This window comes from Poecile atricapillus, chromosome 10, assembly GCF_030490865.1.
Source record: "Poecile atricapillus isolate bPoeAtr1 chromosome 10, bPoeAtr1.hap1, whole genome shotgun sequence".
Classification (NCBI taxonomy): domain Eukaryota; kingdom Metazoa; phylum Chordata; class Aves; order Passeriformes; family Paridae; genus Poecile; species Poecile atricapillus.
The window spans coordinates 12,664,820-12,685,268 of record NC_081258.1 but is presented as its reverse complement, the minus strand read 5'-3'; the positions used below and the strand labels follow the sequence as shown (position 1 = coordinate 12,685,268).

The window sequence follows — 20,449 nt, the reverse complement described above, 5'->3', positions numbered from 1 at the left end:
ATAGGAAGTTGTGATGATGGAAAACAAAGGAGAGAACATGTGCCTTTGATCAAGACCCCTGTATCACCAACAGTTGATTACTGAGACAAACAAGGTCATATTTCAAGAACATGCAAGGCCATATTTGGAGGGCTATTACTGCAAGTAATCTACTTGTAGACATTTACAAGGACTTTCAAGTTCACAAGACAAAACTCAAAGGGCCTTCATTCAACAAAGTCATTGCTACCAGGTGTGGCTCCAGTTCCTTACTGGGAAGACACAACTGTTAACACCTAAGACCAGGAAAGGATGGTTAATTCTACTGTCATATTTCTAAAAGGCAAAATGTAGTAGAAATTATCACAGAAGAACGTTATTTTAATAATTGTCTTACAATTTTAAAGTCCTTCTCTCTAAAAAAAAACTTCTTCTTGCTATACATGAGGAATGTAAACAAAGTTTGCAAAACATGCATAAAACTCAGTTGACACAACCATGTCTACTTTGCTAATTATTTGTAATTATTTTCCTACATTGATTTTTCTGATTAATTGCACAGTTTCATTCCTCTGCTTGTGGATGATGTATTAATACATCTCTTACCAGCACATTGTAGACTTATCAAAAATAAAAAACAAGTAATGAAACCAATGACAAAATTGCTTTGAAAATACCTGATATTTTAAAAAAGTTTATTACTGGGATTAACTTCTCCATGTTCTTTAAAATCAAGTTCCTAATTATCACCTGAAAGGCACCATAGGGACAGTGAGTGGTGAACAGTAAACATCTCAGTGGCATTTTTCACAACTGGGAAATTTATCTGTCTCTGAGAGAATCCAAATGAAATGTGAACAGCAAGATATACAAATAAGATCTCATTTGTGGCTGCATAGGCATGAAACCTCTAATTTCCATGCTATCGTGGCATCTTCGGCACATTCCTGTCAGAAGTTTCTTCAATAAAATTAGCTTTTTTGTGGGAAGGCTCAGCAAGATCCTCTCCATGGTCTCTGCTAATCAAGCGCTCCTGGTCTCCCCTCTTGCGTTTGTTAATCAGGTGATTTTCTCCCTCACAGAGCTTTCCCTCTGGGACACCCAACGTTCTCAGACAGACAATAGCTGCAGCCTGTTCTGCCAGTTTCTTGGACTTGTCCCTGAAGAGCAAGCACACAGAGCACACGTAAAAGTAGAAACTGAGGTCTCTACACTGCCAAGACACAACTTCCTGTCTCTGATGCAACATCATGAAACAAACAGCATTTGTAGCCATCTCACAGCAGAGGAACAAAACTGGTCACTTCCAGAAATTATTTCAATCTTGCTAGGTGTCAAGTGTTGATGCATCACTTCTGATGCAATATTCCTAGAAAATCTGTCTCTATCAGGTCTTATCTTTCAAAACACTCTTCATTTCAAAGGCACACAGTCAATATGTGTTTGGCCCACACAATCCTCAGACAGGAAACTTTTACAAATCTGATCACTAAACAAAACATTTATGAAGGATCACTCTTCTTGAAAGAGGCTCAGGCGTAGGTATACTCTCTGGCAGATGTGTAAGTTCACTGATGCTGACAAAAGCAGGAACTGCTCCATAATAATAAAAATTCCGTCATTTCTGAGAAAGACTGCATATCACACATTTGTGGAAGTCAGTATTTTAAAACATTTTCTTCTCAAAATTTCATATCAGCATAACTTCCTAAAGTCTCTGAACAGGAAGGCTGCAAAGCAGTTGTGTGCACTTGTCCTGTTTAAAGTGTTCAATGCTGAGCTCTAGCTTTGCAGTTAAATCAAGATCACCTTAGGTGCAAATGCCTCAAGTCAGCTCTGGTATTAATAGATGATTGTATAAAATACCACCATGAAACTTTACAGCAGCCCTGGATGTAGCTGCTAATTAACTGTGATCTCCAAGAACTCAGTGTACTGTCCTCTGCTTCACTAGATATAGACTCTCAGTCCTGACTTCTTATTGGGAATGGATCTGCTGCCGTGGCTAAAGACATAACCTCCTCCAACATTCCCCTCTGCCTCCCTTGGCTTCTTTCTGAACTCATCACATACAGAATGGAACTGGGTCACTTATTTTCTCCCTTTCCAATACAACTTGTGGACTAACAGAAAGTGAATTAAAACCTGTAATCGTTTACTTAATTATGCCAGTACTTACTTCCTCTTGTCACATTCAATTCTCAGAAGTTTTTAATCCTTTCTCCCTCCTAGAGATAGCTTTAGGAGGTAGCTTTTAGTTGACCTTTATCAGAGTCAACTGGAATAAACTGGAATACCCTTTTAATGTAAGATTTTACGCAACATTTCAGAAACAAAAATCCAGCTGAAAAACCCATTAAGGATGGCTTACCACAGAGTTGATCGGTATTTTCGCTCAGCTACTGTCACTACTGAACAGAATAATCTATCCAGTGGTCTTTGAACCTGTAGAAAAAAAGAATTAAAAGCGAAGGGGCTGTTAAAAACCAGTCATGTAATTTACAGAAGAAACAACATCATCATTTTATAAAGACAAAAAGGTATATAGGTATAAAGAATAACAAGTAACATAACTTTAAAATTACTCCAACTCAGACCATAAATTTTACCATACATAATCAACATTAAAAAAATTAAGCAATTGTCCAAGCTGCAAATATTTTTTGCTTTACAAAAACACAAAGTAATCAAATAATGTCGCCATCTAACCAAACAGGTGCTCCTGTCCCATACATTTCCTCTCTGTAACAGTGAGCAACAGAAAACATTACAAGACTTAATTCTTTACTTCACAGATGTAGTAAAAGGAGGTCAGCCATGGGCTTCTACATAATGATCAAAAAAATACAGCAACTTCTTTCACACATGAATCAAAAGCAGACTGAAGGTCTGACTTTTAATTTTTTATTTTCTAGTAAAATAAGCTGCTATTTTCATACCTGTGTGCATTACCATTTCTACAGCTGCTTTCTGAAAGAACTACGCCAGACTGGGAAGCAGAATTTCTCACTACCTTGAGTCCTAAAATACTTAATTTCATATACAAGGCAGAGGAAGAGGTTTGAAAGGGCTTTTCATTGACTCACAGTTTCATAAACAGGCTGAGGATGCTTTTCTTTCCTACACCATTCCAGAAGATACATTTTTGGAGTGATCTGTGGAGGATATTCTCGCCTAGGCAGAAAAATTTGTGGTCAACAACTGTGCACAAAATTCTATTTTAAAACAGATGGTGCTGCTTATTGTATTACTTCTACCAGTTATTTGAGGTTTAATTTTACAGCTCAAATTATGAAAAAGATGCTTCTTCCTCATTGAGTAACTCAAATAATAGGTGTGACAAAACATCTAAAATAAAATCTGAAGTTTTCTATTAATTCTTCCAGAATATTTACATCCTGTAGTAAGACAGCTAGAGAAGAGATACTCACCAGAAAGGAGATTCTAACTAAATATGTGACATAGAAGAGAGATACAGTTTGGTACTGCTTATTATAAGTACCAATTATAAACTAGTAGAAAAAAGGAGAAGCTGTTTTTGCTACGAAGAAGTAATCAAATGAAAAAAGGGTAGGAAATGTAGGAATTTATTCATTTACTGACACAGAATTACAGCCCCTTGCATGTGGCAGAACAAAAAAATCAGTATAAAATCTGTATGCAGATCTCAAGGAGTCATGTAGTATATCCTCTAAATATTAAAGCATTATGACTGGATTTGTTGAGCGTATTACATATCACACTCTTCTTGAGCTGTTTGATAGGCCTCTTAGCAAAACCAGAAAACATGAGTTTCACATTGAAAGTAACAGCAATTCTATAGGCTTCACAGAATACAATTAAAAATTATATAAAATAGAATTCAACTCAATGAATTAATTTTTCAAGGAATAGCTTATGAGTGGAACACAGAAGACTTCAGATGAGCATGTTAGAATACTCTTAGAAGAGTATTAAAATTTTGTTAAAAATTAGAATTTTATTATTATTAAATTTTATTATTATTAAATGTATTATTATTAAATTTAATTAAAAATTTGTTCAGGACTTCTTATAGAAAAATTATTATGTTTTAGTCAAATTTCACTAAAAGTAACTGAACTCTATATCTTTGTAATACACTTTTCTAAATAGACATGTTATTTTTTCTCTCTTTTAGAGCACTCAGCACCTTTAACAAGTTAACTGAGAGAATTAAGCAGTCTCAGGAAGCCTGGAACTAAAGAACATCCTACAACATCCAGATGGCACAGGAAGAGTGGTGATTATGCAATGATGTTCACTTATTGCGTCATAGGACTTCACTCAGTAAGTACTGTTTTGCAAATCATCATTTACAAAAAACTGTTAAGACACTGTCAACCTCACAGTTATTAATCAAAGATGCAAGAGAGTGAAAAACTTGATTAGCATGCTTACTTGTCAAATCTAACAGCCATTTTTATTACATCTGGATCTTCCATTTGGTCATCTTCATCTTGCATCTTGGTTTCCAAAGATGTTTTCTTTGCTTCAAAAATAGCTGTGGTTTCTTCATAGAAGTCACCCATTTCAAAGACTTCACTACACAAATAGAATTCCTTTATATTACACATCAATTTATAAACTTTTGTACCACTTTTATGACAGAGAAACAAAATGTAGAAATCAATTGTGTTTATAGTATATGTTAAGAATACAGAGAATGAAGTGGAAGTGTGGCTATATTCTGCACAGTAGCATTACATTGTTTATCTTTCAATTCTGACATTGTTGAGCTACAAGTAGAAAAAGAATATTCTGATTTCCAGCACTACACATACAATTTGTAGCCTGGAAGTACAGGCAGCATCAGTCAGAAATACAGGTCCTGCAATGCTCAAGTTATTAGCTCATTTGAGTAACCTGCAGTTGGATGAATCAGCAAACAAACATCTCAGAGTGAAATCTGGTCCATCAGCTCCACAAGGGCAATACAAGCAAAAAGTAGGGAAAAGATTCTTCTTCTAATTATAGTGATTAAAAATACTATAAGCAATAAACACTATAGCATCCAAACCCCTCAATATCTCTGATTTTCTGACTTCAGAGCATTATTCACAAGCCCAAATAAAGGGAAGGAGCAACCAGGATTTTAATCAAAGGCAAAAGCCTCAAATCATTTTAAATTTCAAATTCATGGCAGACTGGATCTGCTTTGAAAAAATGAGACTATTGACTTTCTACAGATGATAATGGCAATAAAACCTGCAGCAGAAAAAAACCTTTTTTTTTCTGTTATGAGGATGGTGGTTGATATGGAGCTGTTCAATGACAAAATGAATTCTGGCCAGAAAGCCATCTCCAATGCTCTAAGCAAAAAAGCAAAGAAGCTGAACAATACTAACTTATGCTTCTAAGGGAAGGCAAATTTATTACACACTGCTATGTAAATGTTTTGTGGGAACAGGAGCAGGCTGTTCTCTTACATTCAGCACTGAGGTTAAAGCTCAAATGGCTGTAACCCATCCTCACCACCAGGAGACAGCAGAATTATGCACTATTTTTGTCTGAAGATAAACTGCTGCATTTTAGAAAACTGACTGTTCCTCAGTTATCTGGACAGGAAACAGGTTGTTCAGAACAGGGGTTAAAAGACCAAGTGTGCTGGCAGAAAGCAGTTCCATAAATTTTCAAATGGCTCTCTCTGTCCCCCTCTCTTCACACACATTGTTTTAGCCCATTTTGAAGTTGGTATTGCATCACATGTACAAAAACAGAGAGTCTGATTTTGGAAGTCCCTAAAGAATTGCTAAGCATAGCACATAAATCCCATAGTTTTACACTAGATCTCTATGCAGTGTTTATGTGTATGAACTATGACATCTCTAATTACCTGTGTAAAACTGTTACTTTACAGTATCTACTTTGCATACTATGCATTGCTATTCATGCAGTAGAAAACACCAACACCATTTGGGCTAAGACTTTTTTGAAGTTGCAAAAGATTGGAGTTCCAATCTATACTACATCTTTTTTCCTAAACTCAAAATCTATAATCAAAATAGATAGTCTGTTACTATCTAATATCTGTCTGTCTGTTAATCTAATATCTAATCTGTCTGTTAATACTAAAACGTGTTGAATTCTTTAATTTCCAAAGTGAAAAGTAACTTGCAAAGTTGAAATGAAGTTGTTCGTGGATTACACTGCTCCTTTAAGAATAATGAAGGCTAGTTCACTTTATATATGCAATACAAATTCCCTTCATTGTACTGTAAGGCAATAATCACGGACAGAATTATTTATAGAAAGCTAAAACTGGTAAAAGGCAATAAAATTGAAAAAGGATTGCAGGCATTTCCATTCATTTTGGACATGAAAAGAATGCTGAATAGGGTTTGCAAGAAACTAATAAATTATTTTTCAAAATATTTCAAGCTTTCAATATTTCCATCCATTTTTATACACATTATATATCAAACAGTTTCAGACTGCTCATTTTATAAAAAGACAAGGAAACTCTTCCCCTCCCTTCCATCAGAGGGATAATTGTAACACACAACATGGATATGACACATGCAAGCTCAGAGCTTTATTTTGTTCAGTTTGTGATGTGTCCAAACCTGAACTCCCCTAGTTCTGTGTAAATTCTTTATTCATCTGCCTATTTTATGGCTACTTTCAAAATTTTTTTTTTTTCATTTCTGTCTCTCCCACTGAAAAATTTCACCCGGTCTGTTTCAGATGTGCAGGACGGTAAGATTCTTTAAAGCTACTAGATTTCCTCAAAAAGATTGCCATCATTCATTAGGATATTCCAGGGATGAAAAGCAGCACAAAAAACTACATTTAAGTACCATACAACCCTGATACATGGTTTCTAAGGGTTCATTTTAAAACAAATGTATTATAAATATTCCAGTAACATTAAAAAACCTACATGCAAGAGGGAAAGCTAAATCAAATAAATATCCTTGGAAGAAGACAAGTTCAACAAAATTTCAGACAAGCTGAAATTTTTCTTAATCACTTCATGCAAATACTGGATAAATACCTGTCACTCAGTGAAGCACCACTCAAATTAGTAGGCTGAATATAGAGAATTTTAGGGTTAAAGATTTAACATCTGAGCATGGAGGAAACCTGGAAAAGTTGACTCTGTTATTTCACATCTCCCATCTGGACTTCTTGGGGGTTTCTGCAATTCTCTTGACAGTGTGAAATGCCAGGCAGTGCTAGACAGGGAAGTGGTGTGCAAGTTTGACAGAGTACTACTCCTTTTCTGAAGTCCATGCTTACCAGATCTCCTGTGTGGACTGTGCAGCGTGAAGCTTCTTACCCTGAGTAGTTTCCAACTGCTCTCTTAGCATTTGACACAAGCAGTATTTAGTGTTGGTGTAGTGATTGTCATATCTCACTGCCTGATGGAAAGAGACAAAGAATTTAAAAACACACCAAACAAATTTATCTTCTATACTGTGCACGGTGTCTTGATGACTTTCACGATTATTTTTGAAAAGAAAACCACAGTGCAATCTCCTCAGTAACATATTCAACACTACCAATGGATGTGACTGTAATCTGATTATTTTGGCATGACTTCATGAACTAAAGTTCAACTAACTCATATACTTCTGAAGAAAGAGTTGACCTGTTTACATCATTGACTAGCAATGCACTGATATTTTAGTAAGTAGCTGATAAATAGCAAGCTCAAGTTAAAAAAAAGAATTTGAATTGATGACGTGATCAAAGTTACAGATTTCTGACTAATTTCCTATTATGTCATTAAAATGCTGTCTTTTGAAAAATGGATAAAACTTTATATATTAGATGACTTGGCTAATAGAGCAACAGCACTACAATACAGCATTACTTTATTGGCAAATCATTCCCTTTGCTTCCCTACTGTGAATGTTTCTTGACAGTATTTGTGAAAAGTAATTAATTTCTAAAAACTGATCTAGGAGCAACTGAGTATTTAATATTCCTTCACTTCTGTGTTCAATATTGCATATTCAATATTGTGCACTGTACATAACATTCTGTTCAATTTGTACAACTGTGACTTCGAAAGAGTTGCACTACATAGTTTTAAATTTCTTTACATTTTTAGATAGTCTGGTAAATCTCATAAATGTTCCCATGAACACAGAACTAGGGCTAAAAAGCATTTTTTTTTCTGAACAAAATCAAACAGAGGAAGCAGGGGTTGATTGCAGGTTGATTGCATGTCACATGCATTACGTTAAAATACCCCCAGAACCAACACATTGAAATGGAATTAAGATATGGCAGTACGATTTGGATTAACAATTCTAAATAATGTTAATTACAAGTAAGATCTTAAAAAAAACATACATATTTGATGTAATCTTGCATGACATCCTTCAAGGGGCAAAACCCCTCTTTTCTGAAGATAGAGGGGTTCCACATGGCAGCACGAGCAATCATGACTGATGAGGCAGCTGTCACCTTCTGGAAGGTTTCAATGTCTGTGTATTCTTTGATGAAGTCATGAGATCCTCCACTAAAAATTAACAACATGAATATAATTAATCATGGCTCTTCTTCCAGCACTAGGAAATCTTAAGTACAGGCACCTGACCATAATGAGCTAATTAGTCCAACTTACTTTGCTATTACTGGAATGGAGACAGCTTCAGATATGGCCTTGATCACATCACAGTGGACAGGGTGCTGAGGCCTCTCCTCCTTCTTCCTTTCCAACAAACAAAAAAATAAGACAAGACCGAAGATTTCCTGTGGAATTTATAGATCTCTAAACCACAGCAGATTTGACAATTATTGGGGTATACTTGTTTCAGCTTATTTATGTATTTGATCTTTTAGATACAAAGCATGCAAGATAATTTTAGTTTTATCTGGTTTTTGAAAACGAATATTTAGGAAAATATTTATGCTCTTTAGGAAAAGAGCAGCAAGCAATTCAATTCCCTAATTATTGACTTGATTTCCTAGAACACAAAGTCAGTTAACAGTTGAAATCAGAAGGACATATTACACTTAGAGTATACTCACATCAGTCATACTGTGCTACAGTCATCAACAAACAAAAAGTCTTTCTCACCTAAAATCAATTTACCTTCCATGGACTGCAATGGCAGCAATGCCAGTTTTCTCTATTCTCTTCACCAGATTGACAGTATCCTCAACCTGAGGAATAAGACAGACTGACATGATTTTAATTCAAAGCAAAAGGAATAACTATCATGAGACCAATGTACAAATAAATGCTGCAAGTCTTTTATCAAGAGGGATGTGATTCCTGACTTTCATCAATAGCACCCAATATGTACAACCATTTAATACATTCGTCTGTTAAAGAACTACATGCTATGGAAAAAATAAGAATCCATTTTCAATGCTTCCTTGAACATATAGATTACAAATTTTCTCAAACCAGGTAACATAATACTCTGTAGCAGGAAAATATTTTCCAACAGATTTTCAGACTATCAATTGAAAATGACTGGAACATTTGATTAGCAAGTCCTAATGACTATTCTCTAAATTGTAATTAAAATGCTTTTCAGTAAGGGGATGTCTTCTGAAATCAACCTAACATGCAATCACACAACTATAAATATTCCTCTCAGGTGTGTCTTAAAAATGTTAACCAGCATCTAAAAAATTCTAAGGATATTCATATGTGCCCAGTAAATCAAAAGGCCCAGTGTATTTTCCAAGAGGTAAAATGCTCGTAACAAGCAGAAATAAAATGGACACACTGCTGCATTAGCATGTCTTATGCATCTTTAGGGAAAGCGAGAATGAAAAAAACCTAAGGCAAATTTTCCTTTCAAGGGCTGGAGGAGTACCTGTGGCTCATCCCAAACATATCAGATTCAGTCTTTGGAAACTGCAACTGTCCCGTTGGCAGGGATGCTGAGCCAGAAGCTCACCTGTTGTTCTGATGGAAGACATTATACAAAACCAGCTTGAAACAAAAAGGAAGAGGCTCTAGGATAAAGGTGCCATTCTCTGATTTAATACTTTAGAACCAAAATGATCTTAGACTGGGTTACTGACTCTTTTCACACAAGCTTCATTTGTTTATCCCAACACATAAATGACTTCTGAACAAACCTGGCTCAGGTACAGTTCATCCATCAACTAAAATATCTATTTAGGTCATATGCAATCATAGTATCTAGGCAGGTAATTTAATAACCAAATGCAAAATAATCAGTCTTTAACAGAGAAGGCAAATCATCTCTTGGAGGTTTAAAAATATGTAGAGAATTCATCTGCAAAAAAAAGAAGGCAGTAAGGAAGATACATCAGCTGTAAAAAAGTCTGGGAAAAGATTCTGAAAAAGACAGACCCTGTAACTTCACTGGCTGTTCTAACTGCAAGAACAGGAAAACAGTATGGAAGAAAAATTAGTCAGAAAGAACAGAAAACAATCATTTATTGGTTACTTCATGTGAAAAACAGGAATTAACAGTGTCTACTGGCTCCTCGAGGGGTGCTGTCCTAAACCCTTTTGTACCTCTATGACATAAAAATGACTCAATTGAGAAATTTAGAGGATAAAAGCCTCTGTGCCCTTGCACATCATGGAATCTGACAAGCCCACAGTCACTGTGCACCTTGCAGGTCACATAACCATTTAGGCTGGGACAGCAATTACAAATTGTAATTTCACAGCAACAGGTGTACAGTGAAACATACTAGAACAATATATATTCTAACTGATAATAAATCAGAGAAATTACAGCTGAACACTTCAGCACAATGATTTATGTTCTTACTGAGGGCAAAATGCGGATTTTGCAGGTTACTGGTTTACAAATTCCTTTAACAAGGGTGGTCAAGATCTGAAAAAAAAAAAGAAAAAAAGAAGACAAAAACCTGATCACAACAGTGGCATTACTAAAACTCTTCTCCCTCTTGAAAATAAGTTAAGATAACTTAATACTGTTTACTGTTCCTCTATAAAGAATCTTACATGCTCTGCAGACATATACAATCTGTAACTGAATATACAATTTTATCCAGTAGATACACAAGCCTACTTCCAGTCTAAGACATTTTTACTTCCACTTCTTTGTTGATTTCAACTGGATTTTTAGAGAGCAATTAACTGCTTCAGGAGTTTCAACACTGCTTTTAATATGAGGTGACCAGTGAACTCTGATAATTTCAGATTGCATGCATAGACATGTAAAACTTGCAAATACTGCACCACACTGGAAGTTTTCAAACTGAGAAGAAAGAAGCTAGCAATTGTATAGGCCAGATAATGGAAATGAGAAGTAAATTAGGAATATTTGTTTATAACCTTAATTCCAGTGTCCTAAACTAAATATTCCACTCCAGCAACCATGAATTTACTGTCTATGCAACTCATTCCTGCAGCCAGTAGAGCAAAATGCACAATTCTTTCGAAGGCAGCTCCAACCCCACGAGGTGATACTTACAGACTCAATTTTGTCAGGATCAGTCAGCAGTGCTGCTCCCATACCTCCCTGGGAAAATAGACAGAAGCTGTTACTCATCAGGCAAACACATTTTTCAACTCAACTGTTTTGCCTAATAGCAGACCATAACAAAAGCACAATGTTGTATTAAGGAAAAAGTAGCAAAATTTAAAATACAGGAGCATCAGTGAACACTTTGGTGCAATATTTCTTAGACCTGTATCAGAATAATTAAGCAGTAATTCAGGGCATCAACTTGCTCTCATCACTATATTGAATGGATAGGATTTCAAAAAGCTATTTTTAGAAAATACAATCATCCAGTTTCTCATCATTAATTGACAGCTGAAAAGATTTATTGTTTTAACATTACACACCACATTTGAGAGGTCCTTAAGTCAGTACTTTGTCTACACCCCACATTTAAAAAAGAGACTATGACAAATTAAGTGTCTTTATTGAACAGAAATAATGAATATTTAACATAGTTATGAACAATTTAATATTTTACCTGTTCTCCCCACACTGTTTCATCCGCATACAAAGATGCAGAGGCCACCAACTTTTTTGTACACACTTTTTTGACCCAGAACTATTGTTGGAGAATAACCATTCACCAGCAGTTGAAGTTTTGATCTTCCACCCTAGTACAAGATGGATATTTTGGTGTTTTGATCTTAACTATGGTTCTGTGGAGCAGTTGACATCAAAATGGAGCACCATGGTGCAATTTATTGATCCTTTATCTCTGCACCACATGGCTTAACAGTCCTAACAACCAGTGTGAATGCTCTGTTCTAGTCACAGACTAGAAGTCACAGTTTAATTTAGAACTGCATGTGCTTTACTACAAAAAAAATAAAATTAAAATCAGGTTTTAACTGATCCATTGTCCTCCCACTTAAAGCTGACAAATAATTGAATTCAGCATTACTAAGTTGTGACTGTTTTTTGCCATCTATTTACTCAGATGACAAACTGATTTCAATTTTTATTAAAGCTAGGCAGAACTTTTTTCACTCACCCAACAAATTAATGATGTCAGAAAAACATTTAAATACCCTAAACAAAACACTTCATTTTATCTAGCCTTTAAGACTTTAATTTCTAACAGCCTACATTATTTTACTGTATTAGGGCCATGACACTTTTGAGAGTCTTCTGTTTATTACAAGAAATTAAATTCAATTTTTTTCTGCAAATTTCACTGCTTGAATTTGAAAACTGGACCATGTATTTCACATTCCACACCAGAAAGACAGAAAAGGCCTATTAAAGAGTAATCAAAATCCACTTACCTTAGTAGAATATTCTTTTGGGCATCCCATGTTGATATCAATACCAGCCACATCACTCTCTCTGAAAGAGAAGGAAAAAATTAAAACATTTTTAGCATATTGGAACAAGTATCAAGACACAGATATCCTTCCTTCCAGTTAATTTGTTCCATTGTCATTAAGGCTTAAATGAGAACTTATGGCAAAGTTTGCTTGAACTTCTGAATTTTAAACCTCTCACTTATTTAAGTTAAATATATAAATTTTAATGGTGGTCTGAAGATCACCCTGTCCACAGGTTTCAATAACCACTGCTGCGCAGAAGCACTCAAATCCACCACTAAATTCACTACAATCACTACAGCAAGTCCTATTGAAACTTCCATCTATTTAAATGGAGGTTTAAAACCTCCTTTTTGAGAGTGACTTTTCATTTTGGCACAACACATTTACTGGAGGCTTTAAGCCACAAACAGTAAGGGACATTTTCAGGTATACTGGTCTTGCAGCTGTGCAATACCCATTCATACTGGAGAGATCAAGGACACATTTGCACCAGCAAAAAGCTATCCCAGCACAGAATATATGCAGCTGAACTTTTCCTGGTTATATCAAGAGCTACCCTGATGCTCTCAATCATAAAAAATTGTCTTCTACAATAACTCCTCTGTACAAAGAAAACCCAGACAAACCCATGGTAGGAAGGGGGTGAGAGTAGATGACTTACATAAGCTTAGCTACTGCCAGGGCTCTTTCAGCATCTGCTGAACCCTGTTGGTAAAATAAGAGGATTTATAATTATAAAATATCATCAAATTAATAAAAAACCAAGGTGCTTACTTGCACATGTGTACAACTGTATTTGTTCTGAACATTTACTACAGACAGAGACCCACTCAGAGGCACACTGGATACTTAAAACATTTACCTACAGCACATATAGGAGTCAGCCACTGGATGATAAAAGGTGATACAAAAAGGATCCAAAGAGGTCTGTCTGCCCTCTTCACCTACAGCAATATCAAATGTTCTTAGCCCCTCAGCAACAGATAACTATTTTAATGTTCTTCAGAACCTCCACTAATAACAATTCTACAGACTCTACAAGCAACCTATTTCAGGGCTACATTACCACTGAAAAAGGTCTTTTCAGTATCTAATGCAGTCCACTCATGCTACACCCTCCCTCCAAGCCCATCATCTCTTGTCCTACAGAGTGGTCTCTAAGAGCAAATTACTGTCTTTTTCTCTTCTGCATAGAGAATCTTTAATCCATTTATGCAATGCTAATGCACAAATTAATCCTCTCTTATCTATATTCAACAATGCCATTTCTTTCAGTCCTTCCAGTGAGACTGTTTATAGGACAGTGAAAAACTTCAACGTGTGATCAGACATCAGCACAATTTACATCTAAGAAACCTGTTACAAAAACAAGCTGCTGGAGAGCACAGAGGTTATCTTAATCACCTCTTTTGAAAACAGATAGAATCATGATTTGTACCAACAACTCAGAAATTCTGCAACATGTTTGATGTGAAACTTTACCTCCCCGTGAGACATCAAGAAATTGACAGTCTGCATCAGGGAGATCTGCTTTAGGCTGACATAAACATGTCACCAGCACAACCTCATTTAACTACGTTGTTAGAAGAGTATCTGGTTTCTCACCATTTGGAAGACAACACGTTCTCTCTCCCTTTCACAAGTTCTGAAAACAACTCTTTCATTAGGTGCAACAAAGTCCACTGTTTCAAGTACATCTGTATGAAATGAGAAACAGATAAAACAGACAAAAATTCTATACAAATGTAAAAATTTTAAAAAATGTCATATGACCATGTCATTTGTATATAAATGAAATGCCACCAAAGTCATCTGATATTCTTTGAAAAGTATCAAAGCCCAGTGATGACTCAGCCAGAATGAACAGCACTATTTTTGGGAAGGGGCAGGAGGAGAGAGGAGATTTGTAGTGAACTTCTGTTTTCCAGCAGGGACACTGCAAACAACTGTTTCTATGCCACTCAAATAGGGCCAGGTCTCAAAGATACCTTTTTAAGAACTTCCAGCGACAATCATGTTATTCCAAGTCCAGCCTTCAAGTTAATAAATGAATGATAAACAGAGAGATCTTGTATTGCTTTCTTATTGCAGAAGACTAAAAGATACCATGTCACAAACAGCAAACATTTAAAATGACTCAGGGTTGGAAACTGTCTCTACTACAGTCCAAACAAACTGAAAGTTTCCAACTATACAGCAGCAGGCAGGTCTAAGGTAGAACTTCAGAAGTTTACTGTAAGCCCCTAGACACAATTCAGTGAGATTATATGTACTGATACATCACTATAATCACTAGAAAAATGCTTCAGAGAAATAATTACCCTTTTTCTTAACTAGAAGAGACTCCTTACAGGTGTTATCAAAAGAAATGCCATGCTTACCATTTATAACCCTCTTACACTGCAGCATCTTTATGTCAATCAGCTCCTGAGTAGAAAGGATAAAAAATATCAATGAGTTGAATTGTTTAAGCCAGTCAGTTCTAAACAGTTGCCCATTTCATTAAATAATTATCTAGAGAGACCAACTTCTCTGAGCAACCTGTCCCAATACCTCAGCACCCTCTGGTTAAAGAAATACTAATACTAATATCTAATCTAAAGCTCTCTTCAGTTCAAAACTGTTCCCCCTTGTCATATCACTATCTGTCCTTGTAAAATGTTCTTCTCCCTCTATTTTAAAAGCCCCCTTAATGTACTGGAAGGGCTCAGTGAGGTCTCCTCAGAGCCTTCTTTTCTCCAAAGAGAACAAGGCAAACTCTCTCAGCCTGTTTTGTAAGAGACGTGCTCCAGCACTCTGATCATCACTGTGACCTCCTCTGGATTCACTCTAACAGGTCCACATAGTTCTTCTGCAGGGGACCCCAGACCTCAATTTCAGCCAGCTTTAAAAAAAGTGTTTAAGAAACAAGGAGAGCAATGCTATGAGTGAAATACATGGATGCACAGCAGAACTAACCAGATGAGACATGAAGTCAGTCTTCAAAGTTCCTTCAAAGTTCTGACTCTACTGAAAAAAGAAATAGAAAAAAAATACTACCCCCTCAAACGCAAATAAAAGTACAACTTGAGGAAATTGTTATGGTGTTTTGTCTAAAGTACTTGAAGCTACTGAACAGCCTTAAAATATGGGTTTGCCATAACTTGAAAATGGCTCAGAGAAATGCCTCAAGACACAGAGATTCTTCTTTCCTCATTTTTAGTGGAAAACTATGTGTAAAGAGAACAAGTCCAATGAAAAAAGTCCATTTGTACTTTTCTTAATAATAATGTTACCAGATAAAAACGCCTCATCTGCTCCCTCTCCATACCTCACAGTATACGATATCGGCACCGTAGTCCAGAGCAAGCAGACGCATTGGAAGTGTTCCCACTCGCACCATTGGAGCCAGGATCTTCTTTCCTCTAAAGCACAGTGGGGTGTTCACCGTCATTCCTGCTGCTGTACCACCTGAAAGACAGAGCCCGGGGGGACTGCCATGGAGCGTCATTTCCTGCCCGCAATCACAGACGGGTCCTTTGCCGGGAAGGGGCGGTGGGTGCCCCGCCAGGTGTGACAGGGCTCTCCGGGCTGCGGGGAACAGGCTCACCCAGCCTGAGGGAGCCGAGGGCGCCGGGAGATGCTCCCCGCCACACGGGCTCCTTCCCGAGCGAGGGGCCCCGCGCCGCCCCTGCCAGAGCCCCTCAGGGCCCAGGCCGCTCCCACGGTGGCGGCACGGGGACAGCTCTCAGCCGGCAGCGGAAAAAGGCAAAAGAACGGAGCGGCACGGTCCGGCGCACTCACCCCCCCGGCGTGGCTGTGCCGCGACTCGGCGGGGCGGGGAGAACCGGGGCCAGCGCCTCTTTCAGGCGTCATCGGGCAGCGCCGCCGCCCCACGTGCGGGCCGCGATGGCGCTGGCCCGGGCCGGGCCGGCGCTCGCCCTCCCGCTGCTGCTGCCTCGGCGGCCGGCGGGCAGCGGAACAGCGGCGGCGGGGAGCCCGCAGTCCCCCGCGGCCGTGGTGCGCGTCCCCTGGGCCCTGCGGCAGCGCCTGCAGCGGGGCGCGCAGCGCCGGCGGCGCGGGCAGGGAGAGGCGGCGGCGCCGCGTCCCGGGAAGCTGCTGCTGCGGAGCCGGCGGCCGGAGCTGAGCCAGCCCCGCTGGCAGACGGTGGGGCGCTGGGAGCAGCCGCCCTTGGTGTCGGCGGGCTGGAAGCACCGGAAGGCGTATGGGGATTACTTCCAGCTGGAGCCCTCGCAGGAGGCGGCTCCCGCACTGCAGGCGCCGCCGGCTGAGGCGGGACAGGGCCCGACCTTCGCCGAGCTGGGGCTGCAGCCGGCGCTGCTGGCCGGCCTGGAGCGGCTCTCCATCGGCCGGCCCACGGCCGTGCAGCGCCTCGCCATCCCCGCGCTGCGCCGCGGCCGCAGCGCTCTGTGCGCCGCCGAGACGGGCAGCGGGAAGACGCTGGCGTACCTGCTGCCGCTGCTGGAGCGCCTGCTCGGCCGCCCCGAGGTGACGGCGGAGGCGGCGGGGCCGGCGGCGCCCCGCGGGCTGGTGGTGCTGCCCTCACGGGAGCTGGCGGCGCAGGTGGGCGCGGTGGCGGCGGCGCTGTGCGCGCCCGCGGGGCTGGCGGTGCGCGGCCTCACGGGCGGCGGGGCCGCGGGCGGGCTGCGGAGGCAGCTGTGGGCGCCGCCGCCGGGCCCCGCCGTGCTGCTGGGCACCCCCGGAGCGCTGCGGGAGGCGCTCCGGCGGCGCTTCCTGGCTCTGGAGAGGCTGCGCTGGATGGTGCTGGACGAGGCGGACGCGCTGATGGACGAGTCCTTCACGGAGCTGCTGGAGGAGATCCTGGCACACGCGCCGCTGGCCGCCGGCGCTCCCGGGCCAGTCGGTCCCGACGAGGAGAGGACGCAGGTGGTGGTGGTCGGAGCCACGTTCCCCACGGGACTCAGCGAGACGCTGGCGAAGTTCACTGACGTGGGCCGGTTTGTCACCCTCAGCACCCAGAGCCTGCACCGCCTGCCGCCTCACGTCCAGCAGAAGTTTGTCCGCCTCAAAGGCCGGGACAAGCTGCCCGAACTGCTGCAGCTGCTCAAGGAGCGCCCATCATCTCACGGGGCTGTTCTCATCTTCTGCAACACTGCCAGCACTGTCAACTGGCTGGGCTATATCCTGGACGACCACAAAATCAAGCACCTGAGGCTGCAGGGTCAGATGTCGGCAGCTGCTAGAGCTGGCATCTTTGCCTCTTTCCAGAAGGGTGACGTGTCTGTCCTCGTCTGCACTGACCTTGCCTCGCGGGGGCTGGACACCAGCAGTGTGCAGCTAGTGGTCAACTATGACTTCCCAGACACCTTACAGGACTACTTGCACCGTGCTGGGAGAGTTGGCCGGGTTGGGAGTAAGGCACCTGGAGCTGTGGTTAGTTTTGTCACCCATCGGTGGGATGTGGACCTGGTACGGAAAATAGAGACTGCAGCCCGAAAAAGGACAGGTCTCCCAGGAATGGACTCTACCTTCACCTAAAGGAGGTTAATTCAGGTTGCCAGGCATTCCCTGGTAGGGGCTTACCTTGAGGTCACTAAAGCAGAGTGAACGAGCTGCTATGTGTAAGGCAGACTGAAAGAATAGAATTGTATTTCAGAACTTGGTGGTCAGGTTAACTTTATGCACTGTTCTGGAAGCTGCAGTATTCATCTGCACAGCTATCACAACATGTGGCTTTCCCAAAGGAAACTAGTAAGTGAGTAACAATGCTTTTGGAGAATACTGAAGAATTACTTCATCAGTTGATTTGGTTTACTTATTTTGAGACATAATTTAAATTCAAATCCAAATGAACGTATTTCTGTATGATATACAGCTCTATTGCATTTAATTACTGCCCACCACCATCTGTAACATTTGTTATTAAAACTTAAAAATTGCTGCTGTGGCAGCAGATAAAACCTGACCAATTACAGACACAAAGGACTAAAGGACAAAGGATACTTGATTTTCTTGTGATGTAGCAGTTCATTCAGAGAATTCTAGATGGGATACCCATAATGTACAGTGAGAATGAGAAGGCACAATAATGCTTGAGGCTCTTTCAAGGCCTTAATTTGTTACTTTATGGTTACTTTTCACTAAGAAATGGGATCTTGCTCTGTCATGTTACAGTAAATAAAAATTAAAAAGCCCTAAAGTGTTTTCTGCCCATTTTTTTTCTGCCTACTGTAGTGACATGTTCAGTTTCTGAACTGACTGTAAAAAAGCCAAAAAACCCCACCACACCGAAAGATGTCTTCTGTTAAAATGAAAGAAGTGTGTTGGTTCATGGGTTCTAGTGACTCTCACGTAACAGAATGAGTGTAAGATTTCTTTTGAATGTTGTGCCTTTGTCCTATTTTGCTTCAGTCCAGAGAGTTGAAGTGGGGCTGAGGTTATTTCATATCTAGCTGCTAGTTTGTATCCATGGTAAATAATCACACAAATAAGCATTTTAGTTCTGGTTTCTGTTACAGTGATTTGCCACAAGTCTTTCTTTTAGTGTCTGTTTTTCCCCTGCTATCCAGTTTAGGCTGTCCAATCACTCAGAATGGAGAAATAGTAGATTTCTACATTATGGTGAATGAGAAGATCACAGCATTGGATCTAAATCCAGTTCCAAAGGACGTAATTCACTGGAGTTACTCTTAGTATACTGAGAGTAGAAGTTAAAGAGAAAACTTTAACAGATGAAGGATGACCCAAGGATCAGGCAATGACTTTATCCTATTGTACATGTGCTCGGTTCGTATTGCACAGTTAAGGTGCTCTTAAAAGAAGTTACAAACTGCAGTAAAATTATTTAATACAATAGCTCCCAGGTTTTAGAAATACAGTGAAAGAATGATCCATTTGGAGACTGGAAACCCATTCATTGCATGGACACCAAATAATTGGTAGTTTAACTTCTGTAACCCACATTTTTACAGTCTATGAACAGGTCAGTTTGCACTGCAGTACACAGAAATACTAAGTTAGGCAACACAGTGAAATAATGAAATTCTTTCAGCCATTTGCTTCCTACTTTTGAAGTAATAAGCACTTCATATAGTTACAAGTAGTAACCTTGAAGGGTACAAATACCCTTACCTATTTGTTGCTAGCACACTGTTGATCACAACAGTTTGTAAAAAAAACAAACAAAAACCCAAAAAAAATCCTCACCACAAATTTTAGGCATTATACTAAAGTGGCTTATAAAAAGTCTTGGGTAGATAGACTCAAGAGAACACTGTATTTACCAGCAAAACCTTTTGTAGACAGTACTTTAGAACAGAATCACAATTTTTTAAGCATATATCAAGAAATAACACTTTCCTGTTGCTGGACCCAGTGATTAACAGAAGTAATTATACACAGGAGCACACAGACACTCAGACCCTGGGATGAATAAGATGATACAGAGCCACCAAATGCAGCCAGCCACATCACTGACACATCATGTGAAAGGTGTAATTGCCCAATAGGTAAATGCTACAGCAAAGCCTTCAAGGAAATTTGTAGAGACCCTACCACTGGTAGTGAGCTAAATGTGTATGGTCAAATTTGGTGAAGAAAAAGACATCCAAAGACTTTAGTTTGACTTCTCCCAAACTGTCTGAATGTCACATCACACATTGTTCACATCTCAATGACTGTCTATAGACATAATTAACTGCTGTATTCTTGTTTGTACATGTTCTACCTTCTGCATAAATATTTTAAATTCTATGGTCA

At 39.7% G+C, this 20,449-nt stretch overlaps 2 protein-coding genes across 3 annotated transcripts; one reads left to right on the top strand and one right to left on the bottom strand.

The window, feature by feature from the left end:
• Positions 1-641: 641 nt before the first annotated feature.
• DUS2 (dihydrouridine synthase 2) lies at positions 642-16,642 on the bottom strand. 2 transcript variants are annotated; one of them, XM_058846052.1, is made up of 16 exons: positions 16,514-16,642; positions 16,041-16,180; positions 15,112-15,157; positions 14,336-14,427; positions 13,392-13,435; positions 12,686-12,746; positions 11,388-11,435; positions 10,719-10,784; positions 9,047-9,117; positions 8,576-8,662; positions 8,302-8,470; positions 7,240-7,361; positions 4,399-4,542; positions 3,066-3,153; positions 2,351-2,424; positions 642-1,139 (listed from the first exon to the last, which is right to left on the bottom strand). In XM_058846052.1, exons 2-16 carry the CDS (start codon positions 16,161-16,163, stop codon positions 902-904), a joined length of 1,473 nt encoding a protein of 490 aa, XP_058702035.1. In that variant the 5' UTR covers positions 16,164-16,180; positions 16,514-16,642; the 3' UTR covers positions 642-901. The 2 variants fall into 2 exon arrangements, with proteins under 2 accessions (XP_058702035.1, XP_058702034.1); XM_058846051.1 differs by lacking the exon at positions 16,514-16,642 and adding an exon at positions 16,320-16,501.
• On the top strand, positions 16,581-18,884 carry DDX28 (DEAD-box helicase 28). The gene has a single exon (XM_058846049.1). The coding sequence runs from the start codon at positions 16,619-16,621 to the stop codon at positions 18,227-18,229; it is 1,611 nt and encodes a 536-aa protein (XP_058702032.1). The 5' UTR covers positions 16,581-16,618; the 3' UTR covers positions 18,230-18,884.
• The last annotated feature ends 1,565 nt before the right edge of the window (positions 18,885-20,449 follow it).

Bases quoted from the DNA above. Each gene is read 5' to 3' on its own strand.
- DDX28 (XM_058846049.1), top strand. From the start codon at position 16,619: ATGGCGCTGGCCCGGGCCGGGCCGGCGCTCGCCCTCCCGCTGCTGCTG.
- DUS2 (XM_058846052.1), bottom strand. From the start codon at position 16,163: ATGACGGTGAACACCCCACTGTGCTTTAGAGGAAAGAAGATCCTGGCT. The intron at 4,543-7,239 runs GTAAGCATGGAC...CTATTTGTGTAG, and splicing joins CAGTCCACACAGGAGATCTG to TGAAGTCTTTGAAATGGGTG. The intron at 2,425-3,065 runs GTGAGTCAATGA...TTTTTTCTACAG, and splicing joins CTCAGCCTGTTTATGAAACT to GTTCAAAGACCACTGGATAG.